This window comes from Mizuhopecten yessoensis, unplaced genomic scaffold (assembly GCF_002113885.1).
Source record: "Mizuhopecten yessoensis strain PY_sf001 unplaced genomic scaffold, ASM211388v2 scaffold10811, whole genome shotgun sequence".
Lineage (NCBI taxonomy): Eukaryota > Metazoa > Mollusca > Bivalvia > Pectinida > Pectinidae > Mizuhopecten > Mizuhopecten yessoensis.
This window is the reverse complement of record NW_018408733.1, coordinates 182,212-194,714: the sequence shown is the minus strand read 5'-3', so window position 1 is coordinate 194,714 and position 12,503 is coordinate 182,212. Positions and strand designations below refer to the sequence as shown.

General features: G+C 36.0%; 1 protein-coding gene across 2 annotated transcripts in view; it reads left to right on the top strand.

The window, feature by feature from the left end:
* LOC110462605 (tyrosine-protein kinase Fer-like) overlaps window positions 1-7,538 on the top strand; it is a 40,440-nt gene extending 32,902 nt beyond the window's left edge. For both annotated transcript variants that reach the window (XM_021516632.1, XM_021516631.1), the window contains 3 exons: window positions 278-429; window positions 3,904-4,026; window positions 6,167-7,538. In XM_021516632.1, coding sequence (XP_021372307.1) covers window positions 278-429; window positions 3,904-4,026; window positions 6,167-6,306 — 415 coding nt within the window. In that variant the 3' untranslated portion in view covers window positions 6,307-7,538. The remainder of the gene's footprint in view (window positions 1-277; window positions 430-3,903; window positions 4,027-6,166) is intronic.
* The last annotated feature ends 4,965 nt before the right edge of the window (window positions 7,539-12,503 follow it).

Here is a 12,503-nt window from a genome sequence, read left to right as displayed (position 1 = left end):
GGATCGGGTGGCGTAGTGGTAGCCCGCTTGCCTTTCACCAAGGCGGCCAGGGTTTGATTCCCTGACCAAATGTGAAAAGGTTTGGGGTCAATTTCCAAACTACATGGGTTTTCTCCTGGTACTCCGGTTTCCTCCATCATTTAAAGGCCTCTGCACGCTGACATCTGAACCAACAAGAGTGATTAATATAAATTGAAATAACTTGTTTCACAATTGCTGTAAAATAAACCAAGTTTATATCTAGTCATTAGATTCACTGACTATCTGATCTGTTTAGGGATTTGGCAGCTCGTAACTGTCTGGTGGGAGACAGCAATGTTGTGAAGATCTCTGACTTCGGAATGTCTCGTGAGGAAGAAGAATACACTGTATCAGAAGGGCTCAAACAAATCCCTATCAAATGGACCGCTCCAGAGGCCCTCCTGTACGGTAGGTACAACTTAACCAATCAAATGGACTGCTCCAGAGGCCCTTCTGTACGGTAGGGACAACTTAACCAATCAAATGGACCGTTCCAGGGGCCCTCCTGTATGGTAGGTACAACTTAACCGATCAAATGGACCGCTCCAGAGGCCCTCCTGTATGGTAGGTACCACTTAACCAATCAAATGGACCGTTCCAGAGGCCTCCTGTACGGTAGGTACAACTTAACCAATCATATGGACCGTTCCAGAGGCCCTCCTGTATTGTAGGTACCCCTTAAACAATCAAATGGACTGCTCCAGAGGCCCTCCTGTATGGTGGGTACAACTTAACCAATCAAATGGACTGCTCCGGAGGCCCTGCTGTATGGTAGGTACAACTTAACCAATCAAATGGACCGTTCCAGAGGCCCTCCTGTATGGGAGGGACAACTTAACCAATCAAATGGACTGCTCCAGAGGCCCTCCCGTATGGTAGGTACAACTTAACCAATCAAATGGACCTCTCCAGAGGCCCTCCTGTACGGTAGGTACAACTTAACCTATCAAATGGACCGTTCCAGAGGCCCTCCTGTACGGTAGGTACAACTTACCCAATCAAATGGACTGCTCCAGAGGCCCTCCCGTATGGTAGGTACAACTTAACCAATCAAATGGACCTCTCCAGAGGCCCTCCTGTACGGTAGGTACAACTCAACCAATCAAATGGACCGCTCCAGAGGCCCTCCTGTATGGTAGGTACCACTTAACCAATCAAATGGACCGTTCCAGAGGCCTCCTGTACGGTAGGTACAACTTAACCAATCAAATGGACTGCCCCAGAGGCCCTCCTGTATGGTAGGTACAACTTAACCAATCAAATGGACTGCTCCGGAGGCCCTGCTGTATGGTAGGTACAACTTAACCAATCAAATGGACTGCTCCGGAGGCCCTCCTGTATGGTAGGTACAACTTAAACAATCAAATGGACCGCTCCAGAGGCCATCCTGTCCGGTAGGTGCGACTTAACCATTCAAATGGACCGCTCCAGAGGCCCTCCTGTATGGTAGGTACCACTTAACCAATCAAATGGGCCGTTCCAGAGGCCCTCCTGTACGGTAGGTACAACTTAACCTATCAAATGGACCGTTCCAGAGGCCCTCCTGTACGGTAGGTACGACTTAACCAATCAAATGGACCGTTCCAGAGGCCCTCCTGTATGGTAGGTACAACCTAACCAATCAAATGGACTGCTCCAGAGGCCCTTCTGTACGGTAGGGACAACTTAACCAATCAAATGGACCGTTCCAGAGGCCCGCCTGTACGGTAGGTACAACTTAACCTATCATTTGGACCGTTCCAGAGGCCCTCCTGTATGGTAGGTACCACTTAACCAATCACATGGACCGTTCCAGAGGCCCTCCTGTACGGTAGGTACAACTTAACCTATCATTTGGACCGTTCCAGAGGCCCTCCTGTATTGTAGGTACCACTTAAACAATCAAATGGACTGCTCCAGAGGCCCTCCTGTATGGTAGGTACAACTTAACCAATCAAATGGACCGCTCCAGAGGCCATCCTGTCCGGTAGGTGCGACTTAACCATTCAAATGGACCGCTCCAGAGGCCCTCCTGTAAGGTAGGTACCACTTAAACAATCAAATGGACTGCTCCAGAGGCCCTCCTGTATGGTAGGTACAACTTAACCAATCAAATGGACCGCTCCAGAGGCCCTCCTGTATGGTAGGTACCACTTATCCAATCAAATGGACCGTTCCAGAGGCCCTCCTGTACGGTAGGTACAACTTAACCAATCAAATGGACCGGTCCAGAGGCCCTTCTGTACGGTAGGTACAACTTAAACCCCATTTTAAAGAATATTAAAATCAAGCTCTACACTCGATGAGATCTTGTAGGTCCAACAGTCAAGGTTGAAGGGTCAAAGGTCATGCTTGAACCTCTTTTGAAATAAAAAAGCTTATGTTCAATATATCTCGTGAACCCTTACACATATTTAGCTTTTCTTTACACAATATTATTGTAACATAAAGTTCTATAACTTATTAGATTTCGATGGTCAAGGTCAAAGGGTCAGAGGTCACACTTGACCACTTTGAAGTAAATAAGCTTAAATGTACAAGATATCTCACGAGCCATTTAACAGATTTTGCTTATCATTACATCATAGTATGGTTATATCAAGCTCTACACCCTGATAAGGTTATTGTTGGTCATTAATTAAGGGCGAAGGGTCAACGGTCATACTTGACCACGTTGAAGTGAAAACCTTTTGTACAAGATATCTCATGAATATGTCAATATATTTAGTTTATATTTACACCATAGTGTGATAATATCAAGTTCACTTGATAAGATTTAATTTTTTTAAGGTTGAAGGGTCAAAGTCTCCCTTGCCAACTTTTGTTGGAGGTGGGAGGGTGTTTCTATGTGTGCTGTCACTCACTTTGTTAATATTTTGTTTATAAAATATCATAAATATACTGTAGTAGATATGACAATTATTGTATGCTGCCCATCATACAAATATTGATTTTTTTGCTGATCAATCAAATCTCAGGTAGCGGTGTACAGTAGCGTACGGTGGCCATGGGTGATATTTTTGTACAATGAATAACCCATGTAATATTACACGTATCAAAGTTTAATAAACAAATCAACACTAAAATTGGCATATACATGATGAAGTGGGCTATATATATGTGGGCTTCACATTTAAAAACAAACGAAAAATCGAATTTGTTTTGAGATTTCATTTTTGACCATTTACAAATCTGTGTCTACACATCAAAAGCTAGCTTTTCATGTAGTCTATGCACATGTAGTCTCAGCACATGTGTAAATATTGTGAAAAATCCAGTTGAACGACCTGTGCTAAAATGTGATTATTTCTGTTACCAAGTAGGTGATATTCAATTTAAGACAGGTTTTAAGAAAAAAAAATACTGCTTGCATGGGTAAAAATTTGGGTTAAAAACATGTTTTTTCACATTTTTTGGCGTGTTTTGATGTGGTAACCATGGTTTTCACAATTCCTAAATCTGGGGAAATCACTTTTTGAAAACAAATTAATTCTTCTAAAAAAAATGTATTCAAAATGTAGTTTATAAATATATGTATATGTAACAGTCTCATAAGTCACAAGATGTTGTGGGTTCAATGGTATTTTTATTACGTGTAAATAAAACCCTAGAAAACAAAACAAATTCAAACACATTAATTATATACAATGGTCACATATCTCCAAATGACAGAAAAATTCACCCTGCCACATATATATGTAGGTGTGTTGTGCAGGATAAATTCGCTATCCACGTTTATCTGAGACATGCCCTTTATTTTAAGGATCAAGCCATTTCTACTGTACTCTGCTACCTCAAGACTGCAGACCTTGGATATTACTTTCATTTCAACATGTATCAAAACCTCATGTGTACACTTTCATTGAAGAATGAACTACATTTAGGTGTTTTCTTGTTCCGTAGGTAAATACACATCCCTCTGTGACGTGTGGAGCTTTGGAATCCTCATGTGGGAGGTTTTTGCCTTCGGTCAAACTCCCTACTCTGGGATGAGTAACAACCAAGCCAGGGAGAGAGTGGACGGTGGTCAGTATCATTGCATAACTATAATGACCAGTGTCCAGTTATACAATATTAGTTATCTCTGGGTTAGGAAGGGTCTACAGGTTCATAAACCCCCGCCTAACCCAGAGATAACAAATTTGCCAACCGACAAACTTTTATTACTTTTTTTTTCTGCTAAATGATAAGTCACTTACAGTAGTGTGTTTGAGTTGTACTTGACTGCTACAAAATAGCCCATAATGGCAGCGTTTGGGCAATATTACAGACAATTTACAGCCATCTTTGTAATTAGCATCCTAGCGGCTCTCTCATTGCTGAATTTGCTGTCGTTGCTTGTAGCCTATTTTATCCTGTGAATGATTGGCAAATATCGAATGCATGAGTGTGGCGGACGCCATCTTTGTTGTTACGAAGGGAGATTCTAGTTTTTGAGTTATCTCCTCTTGCACGTGCTTTGAAAGACCCCATCCAATCAGAGAGAGTGTTACAAATTAGAAGGGTGACAATTTTGTATACTGTTAATATTTCTAAACATTTTCTTCAGGTTTGTAAATATGGATTGTGAAAAGATTCATGTAGCACAACCAAGAAGTGTTTATATGTGACGTTTCAATGACTAGTACGGTACATACTCTGTCACCTTCCTCAGACAAATGCCCAGTGAAGTGTATGTACACAAAGGTGTAAAATATGTACGAGTTTCCACAGATGGATGTCGATTCGGCTACGCTGTAAGCGTATGTACAATTAGTTGTTATATATGTACCGAAATGACTCGATTCGGCTACGCTTTGTTTGATACTTGGTCGAAACGTCACACATAAACGCTTACTGGTTGTGTTACAGGAACCTTTTCACAGAGTATGCTGTTAACTTTGTGATTTTTGAGATTTGTTAGTAAAGGTTTTATACTGGATTACTGTAACGCGGGAAACTTTCACCCTGGCAAAGATTCGCCCTTTGCCGATAAAATCTATGCTTGCCCTTTGTTAATTTCACCCTTCACATCTAATTACTATATATTGTATGTTGTGCACTAAAAGTCGCTGTCAGGATAAATTTGCCCTTGTTGGCGAGGACGAAAAAAAGGCGGAAGTCAAACTGCGACAAAAAATTCCTGGTATACAGTAGTATATTTTTACTGTCGTGTTACACATTCAGAATCTTGTAACTTAACCCTTTCACCACTGTAGACCATAATGGACTCATCTAGGTCAATGCATGGTAGAGTCTACTAAAGTTACAAAGGGGTGAAAGGGTTAATTGTTGATTAGATATCCACAAGCAGTTTTCTACTGCATGGTATCATAGGAGTAAATGTTGGCCCCTATGGAATCAGGGAATTTCTCATGCATTTCAATGAATTGGCACAACCATAAATATAAATATAAACTTTATTATCCACTCGCCACGAAAGTTTGAGGGGATATAGGAATATACATATGTATGTTACACTCTTTGTCATCGCTCTAGCGACTTCATTTCTCAACGGATTTTCAAGATACGTTATACAAGTGTGAAGTATGACAATACCTTGAAGAAGCTCGCGTTTCGGGATTCTACGTTTAAGGTCAAGGTCACTGTTACTATTTTTAGAAAAACTTTCTTATCGCTCTACAGATTTTATTCCTCAACAGAATTCCATGATACTTGATACAAGTGTTTGATATAGCAATGCCTTGAACAACTTCGCGTTTCAGGTTACTGTGTTAAAGGTCAAGGTCAATTTTACAATTTTTACCAAAAACTTTGTCATCGCTCTAGCGACTTCATTCCTCAACAGAATTTCATGAAACTTGATACAAGTGTTTGATATGGCAATGCCTTGAACAAGTTCGCATTTCAGGTTACTGTGTTAAAGGTCAAGGTTACTTTTACTATTTTTAGAAAAAACTTTGTCATCACTCTAGCGTCTTCATTGTCACAATGTATGTAATGCCTTGTTTATTTTACAACAATTATGAAACAAGTTAGTTCAACTTAATATATTAATCATTCTATAATATATTATGTGATAGAAAACAATATAAAGAAACTTAAGTTAGTGTAATAATGAATTAGCTCAACATTCAAAGTGAAATTTGCTAAAATAAGATGCCTGCTTAATTACATTTAGGTATATTTACAGTATTTTGATATTGTTTTATTTTTCACATTTCAGGGTACCGGATGCCACCTCCAGAAGGCACTCCAGAATCAGTATACAAGTTAATGCTCAGGATATGGGAATATGATACAGCCAAGAGACCGCACTTCGCCGAGATCATGAAAGAGTTGTCTAGCATTATCAAAAAGTTATAATGGCAGTTGATTATTAATCAAAATATATTTGTTAAATTATTAAAACTTTGAATATCTTAAACCAACAATCTGTCAGCGATTTTGTTACAGATAATAAAAGAAAAAAAATGAAAGGATGATTTGAATCCCTTTATTGGTATCATGTCTGCTTGCTGTATCCATGAATATGAAAGTACACCTTGATTGCTCCAGTCTACCCAGTTATAAAGATGGACAGCAGTGTGTACTTCACTCGATTGCTCCAGTCTACCCAGTTATAAGGATGGACAGCAGTGTATACTTCACCCTGATTGCTCCAGTCTACCCACTTATAAAGATGGACAGCAGTGTATACTTCACTCAGATTGCTCCAGTCTACTCACTTAGAAAGATGGACAGCAGTGTGTACTTCACCCTGATTGCTCCAGTCTACCCAGTTATTAAGTTGGACAGCAGTGTGTTGGGAAATGTAGGACATTATATCGAAGTTTATCTGTATAGAGATGTACAAGTTAGAATTGAAGTGTTGAAAGTTCCGAAGATTGTTGGTTTATGATATTTTGATGATATTCTATTCCTGTTTTCACTCGAATTACACAGTTAGTCCCAAGGACGAAGTTAATGTTGAGTTGTAATATAAACTGATAATGTCTGACGTGAAATGTAATATAATGTCTGACGTGAAATGTAATATAATGTCTGACGTGAAATGTAATATAATGTCTGACGTGAAATGTAATATCGAGTTGTACTTAAGTGATTGTGTATGGCAACAAGTGTATAATTTCAGACTTGCATCGATCGTGATAGCTATGTAAACAATACCCATCACTCACAAACGCTTCGCAGATTCCAAAAATTTCAGGAAATTTTGGAATATGACTGAGTGATTCATTAAAAAATGTAACGATTTGTACAATTTTTCCTCAAGCATTAGTTTAGTGGTTGTGAATGCTTGTGGAAAAATTATCAAAGATAATTAGCTTGATTGCAATGACAATTAGTATTGGTATTTTTGTTGTTTTTATTTTGTAGACATGTACTTAAACTTTGTACTGTCGTGATAGCTGTACTTAGTGATATTTTTGTGCTGATGATATTACAAGTTATGTGTTATGTAATATTGTTATAATATTGATTTTATGAATGAAGCTAAAAAGTTTTTTCAAAGAATCATAAACTTCTCATATCATTTTATCAAGGTTGACTTGTAGAGAAATTACGAAGAGCACAGGAGCGTGGCACACATCCCCCACCCCATGGGGGATGTGTGCCATCATAAACTTCTCATCATTTTATCAAGGTTGACTTGTAGAGAAATTACGAAGAGCACAGGAGCGTGGCACACATCCCCCACCCCATGGGCAGTATATATATGTCCTGTGATACAGACACGGACCATTTGCGTGGGGATCTGTTTCATGCCTATGTGACAAAAACAGGAAGTGTCGTTTAATGATTGGTTTTCACTGTATGGTACAGAAACTATATTGTACAATAATTTTACCAAGGTCGATTTTGAAAGCATTGTTTTTTTCATTGTCAAAGTCTGCTTTTACATCACAAAAGTGAATATTTCAAAAACAAAAAAATCGTAAAATTTCTACGAAGACTAATCTGAAAATTGCATGCTCAATGCCAATCTGCCTGCTTATTTATCACAAAGTGAAATATCTCTAGTAAAATTTTTGTAAAATTTCTACGAAGACATCTTGAAACTGCACGCTCAATGCCACTTTGGGGGTTTTCAATATATACACAACAATTAATGAATCACAAAATCATATTTGATATTCATTTCTTTTTCTTTTGAACTATTTCAAAAATGGAGCCTTCAAATAAATTCATCCAGACATCAAAATTATAAGTAAAGCAACATTTTTTATTATCTTCATTATATGTTTTTGCTAATCAGACTTACATATTGTCAAAGATGTATCACATTCACTGTGTACGTGATTCAGGGAAAGTTGTTCGGGATGTAATAATGAATGCTTTTTAGCTTAAAGTTTAGGTTGTGGTAACTTGTTATCTGTTATATACTAGATATTGTAATTGCTGGACTTTTATTCAATGCTTTTGTAATTATGACGACATATGTTGCGACCTATACTAGTTCTTAGAAACAGGATAATATTTGAAATACTCTAATGACTCATTCACGCCGGAAATTTCATAATGAACTATTCCAGTCTAGAATTGGAAGAGTTCAAATGTGTCTTTAGGGGTGAATGAATTAAATTGGCAGAACTTGGACTTAAAATTGGTTTTCAATTATGACGCAATTATGTTCAGAAAAATTATACATTTTAAAAATGGCATATTGTTTTTTTCTACTTTAATTTTACAAGTTTCTACATGGATTGGTAATGTATAGCATATTTTTTCATTGACATTATGAAGATATTCCTCAGTTTTTCATTATGAGAAAATAAAGCACTTTTATGCAAGTATTTTGCTGTAAAATCAAATGTTCATCTTTCAATGTTACTTTACAGCAGATATTTTCTATTTTAACTTTTTCACCCCTGCAGACACATTTTAACTCTACCAATTCAAAGGTTAGAATAGTTCATCATGAAATTTCAGGGGTGAAGGAGATAAAGTGACCATCAGTCAACACTACAAGAAAAGTCTGATCACCATGTATAGCCATATTTCTGTTAAATCTTTTTAGATAATTTTAAATAATGATTTCATTCTACATAACGCACAACACACATCAACAAATTGACCATGAAAGACTTACTATACTCAAAATTCTGACGCTTGTATAACAAGGGGGTGGGCCTAACAGCAGACATGGGCCTAACAGCAGACATCAGCAGACATGGGCCTAACAGCAGACATGGGCCTAACAGCAGACATGGGCTTATCACAGGGTTGTCATGTTATGTTAAATCAGAAAACTTGTTTTTATCACAGATACATTTTCAGGAACAAAAATATCAGGATCAGATAACGGTTCATTGTGCTTAATATATTTTGATAGATACATGTTTATATGTTTATACTAATATGTCCATAGTTAATACATTTCATATAAAAAATCTATATTTTCAGTCCCATAGATGAGTGCCTAGAAATTAAAAAATGTTTGCAGCATATTTTTTAGAGTATTTTATTATGTGTGTGATGCCTTAATATAATTCTGGTGGTCTGCCATTTTTTCTTCAATTAGATACCATAATGTTTTCTTTTTACTAATAGAGTTTTGACTTTGCCTTGAGGAAAATATTGTGTTCATCAAAATATTCAAATTATGTATAAGTATTTGTGAAAGTGAAAATTCATGAAAAAAAAAAAATAGAAAAAAGTTAATGCACATTATTGGTTAACCATCACACTAAAATAAGCAGTTTTTAAATAATATTTGATATACATTTTTAAAATATTGTTTAAATTAAAATAAAGACAGACTGAATGTAGAAGCTGTTAATGTCACGGTGGAAAACCATCTTTTATGTTACTTGGTACTCGACTTGAGGTAATTTCCTTTTATCTCAGCCAGGAGAGTAATGGACTAGTAACATGTAGTCAGGGGTTCGACTCCTAGCTGAGACACGTATAAAAGTGACCTGGTTAATCAGAAAATACATTTAATTTTTTGTGTGAATACGAAAACAAATAATGGGAAGTCATGAAACTATAAATTTCAACTTCTTTTTTAATCCACTTAGAAGTCAATAATAATAAGATTTTTTTTTTTTTATTAATTTTCCAGAAACTATGCATGAATAAATTTATGTTTTATAAAGCAACACATACCTGGTAGAATATTAACAAAAATAACACCTTGTTGTTTATAGTTCCACACTTAGCCCTTTCACCCCTATGTAACTTTAGTAGACTCTACCATGCATTGATCAGGATTAGTCTATTATGGTCTACAGTCGTGAAAGGGTTAGTACAAATTAAATGGCGTAGTAGAATTTGAACTTTAGCAGTGTGTTCCATTTAGCAGAACATTCCAGATGTGCAGACACCAACCAGACAATCCTTTAAATGAAATGTGACGTTCTGCCAGAATGAACCGGTTTGGCGGGAACGTCTCATTTGAGGGTACCAAGTTGGATCCAATATGGCCGCCCTTGAAAATGCTTTCGCTTCAGATGTTCACCACATTTTATAATGGGTTTAAGTATAACAAGCTAAACTGTATTTAAGCAGTCTAAAACACTATTACCAACTCCAAGCAATGTCAGCGTACCTAAATCTTTTAAGTTTTAAAACAGTAATCTGTATTTATATTTATTTATTTTTGCGTCAGAGCAGTTTTTTTGTTTATTCCAGAAAAATTGTTACTTTTAAGTTAAGACAGTAATCTGTATTTTAAAAAAAATAAAAAAATGGTCAGAGCAATTTTTTTTGTTTATTCCAGAAAAATTGTTCCTTTTTCCTATTAAACTATTAGATTTGCACGTACAGGAACATAATTTGGAATGCACTGATCCATTTAAAAGACCAGTTCCAAGTTGGCACAAATAGAACTTTTTGTTAAATGGAATGCACTAAAGGTTTTAGATAAAATTGTAATTCAGCATTGTATCTTGTTCATTGTTGATAAATAGCTGTGATATGTAACTAAATAATACCGGTACATGTAGTCTAGTGTTTTGTTAGATATGTGTGTGCTCACAGAACAAGCCTTCACAAATTAAATTCTCACTTCTCACTTTGTAATTAATCTGATTTATGTAGCTGTAGAAATTATCATGTGATTTGACAATGATTTTTACATGTTTTAATTAAACTGAAAATTGCCTTATCTTAGTTTCTTAGATAAATTAATTAGAAAAATCTTTTAACTCTTTCACCATTGTAAACCATAATGGGCTCATCCATATCAATGCATAGTAGAGTCTACTAAAGTTACATAGTGACGAAAGGGTTAAATGGTTTTATGACAGAAACAGGATACAGAGATATATATAAAGGGCTTTTTTGAATAAAAAATCAAAAGATATTTTTTTTACATTACAAATTTTAGCAAAAGAATTACACTATTTAATCAGTACGAATTTAAAATTCAACTTTTTTGATAGTTAAACTTTCCTCTTTCTTGCTGAAACCAATATTAATGGATGAAACACAATTCCTTTTAAAAAAGGAAACATGTTTTGCAATGTTGTTATCATTATTGCATTTTCTAAATAATACCAATTTTCGAATTTTGAAAGAGTGTTTTCTTCATAAAAAGCTAGAAAAAGCCCTGATATTTGTTAGCTAACAAGTTTCTAGATTTTACTATGCAAATTGAGGAGGCAGCATAATTAGATTCAAAGTTTCATTTTCATTTTCCGGGAACTGATCAAGCATATTTGTATCTGTGTACAGTGAAATTAACCTGTTAAATCTGACCCCTGTGTTTTGAGACATACTGTCCAATCTGACATACAATCGCAATGCTATTTCTTACAAAAGTACTATTGAGACCTGAGAATACTGACACTGTCTTGTCCAGCTAATTGGTTGGGTCCCTAAGGTGTCAGGTTAGGCAGGTTTCACTGATTGTATGATCACATAGCTATCATACGTTCATTAGTATCATAGTTAACCATTTATTAAGCCTTAACGAATTCTTAAATTTTTAAAGTGCAATAAAATAGTGTAGATTCAAGTCCAACTTTCTTTTTCCAGTAATTTAATGGAACTGAAATTTTAAATCTTTAATTACAGATATGGGGTTTTGAAAAAGAGTTTTTTACTCATTCCCCCCTGAAATTTCATAATGAACTATTCCAACCTTTGAATTGGTAGAGTTCAAATGTGTTTTCAGGGGTGAATGAGTTAAAACCTTCCATTGAGTTATTTGTTAGGCAGAAAGTTAAGCTTATATTACTTACCCTGAATGTTTCAAGCTAACTTTGCTTGTATATATATATATATGGGTCAAAGAAGTAATATATATATATATACCCCGAGTTTGTCAAGCTTATTGTTGCTTTCATTCGCCTACAGAATATGGTTGCCTGTGATTATATTATAATAGTTTTATATTCTTTTGCCTCGTTGAATAGAGTTTTATCATGGAACCTATAAAAATATGCCTGACCATGACTATCGTGAGCTTATCCAGTTGACTTTGTTTCAAACTCTGGATCATTATAATTGTTCGATTCCAGAGTTTGAAAAAAATCTTCAATAAGATTCATCAGTTGGGAAATATGTGATATCAAAGTTTTACTTTCTACACAAACATTGTACGTATTTCAATT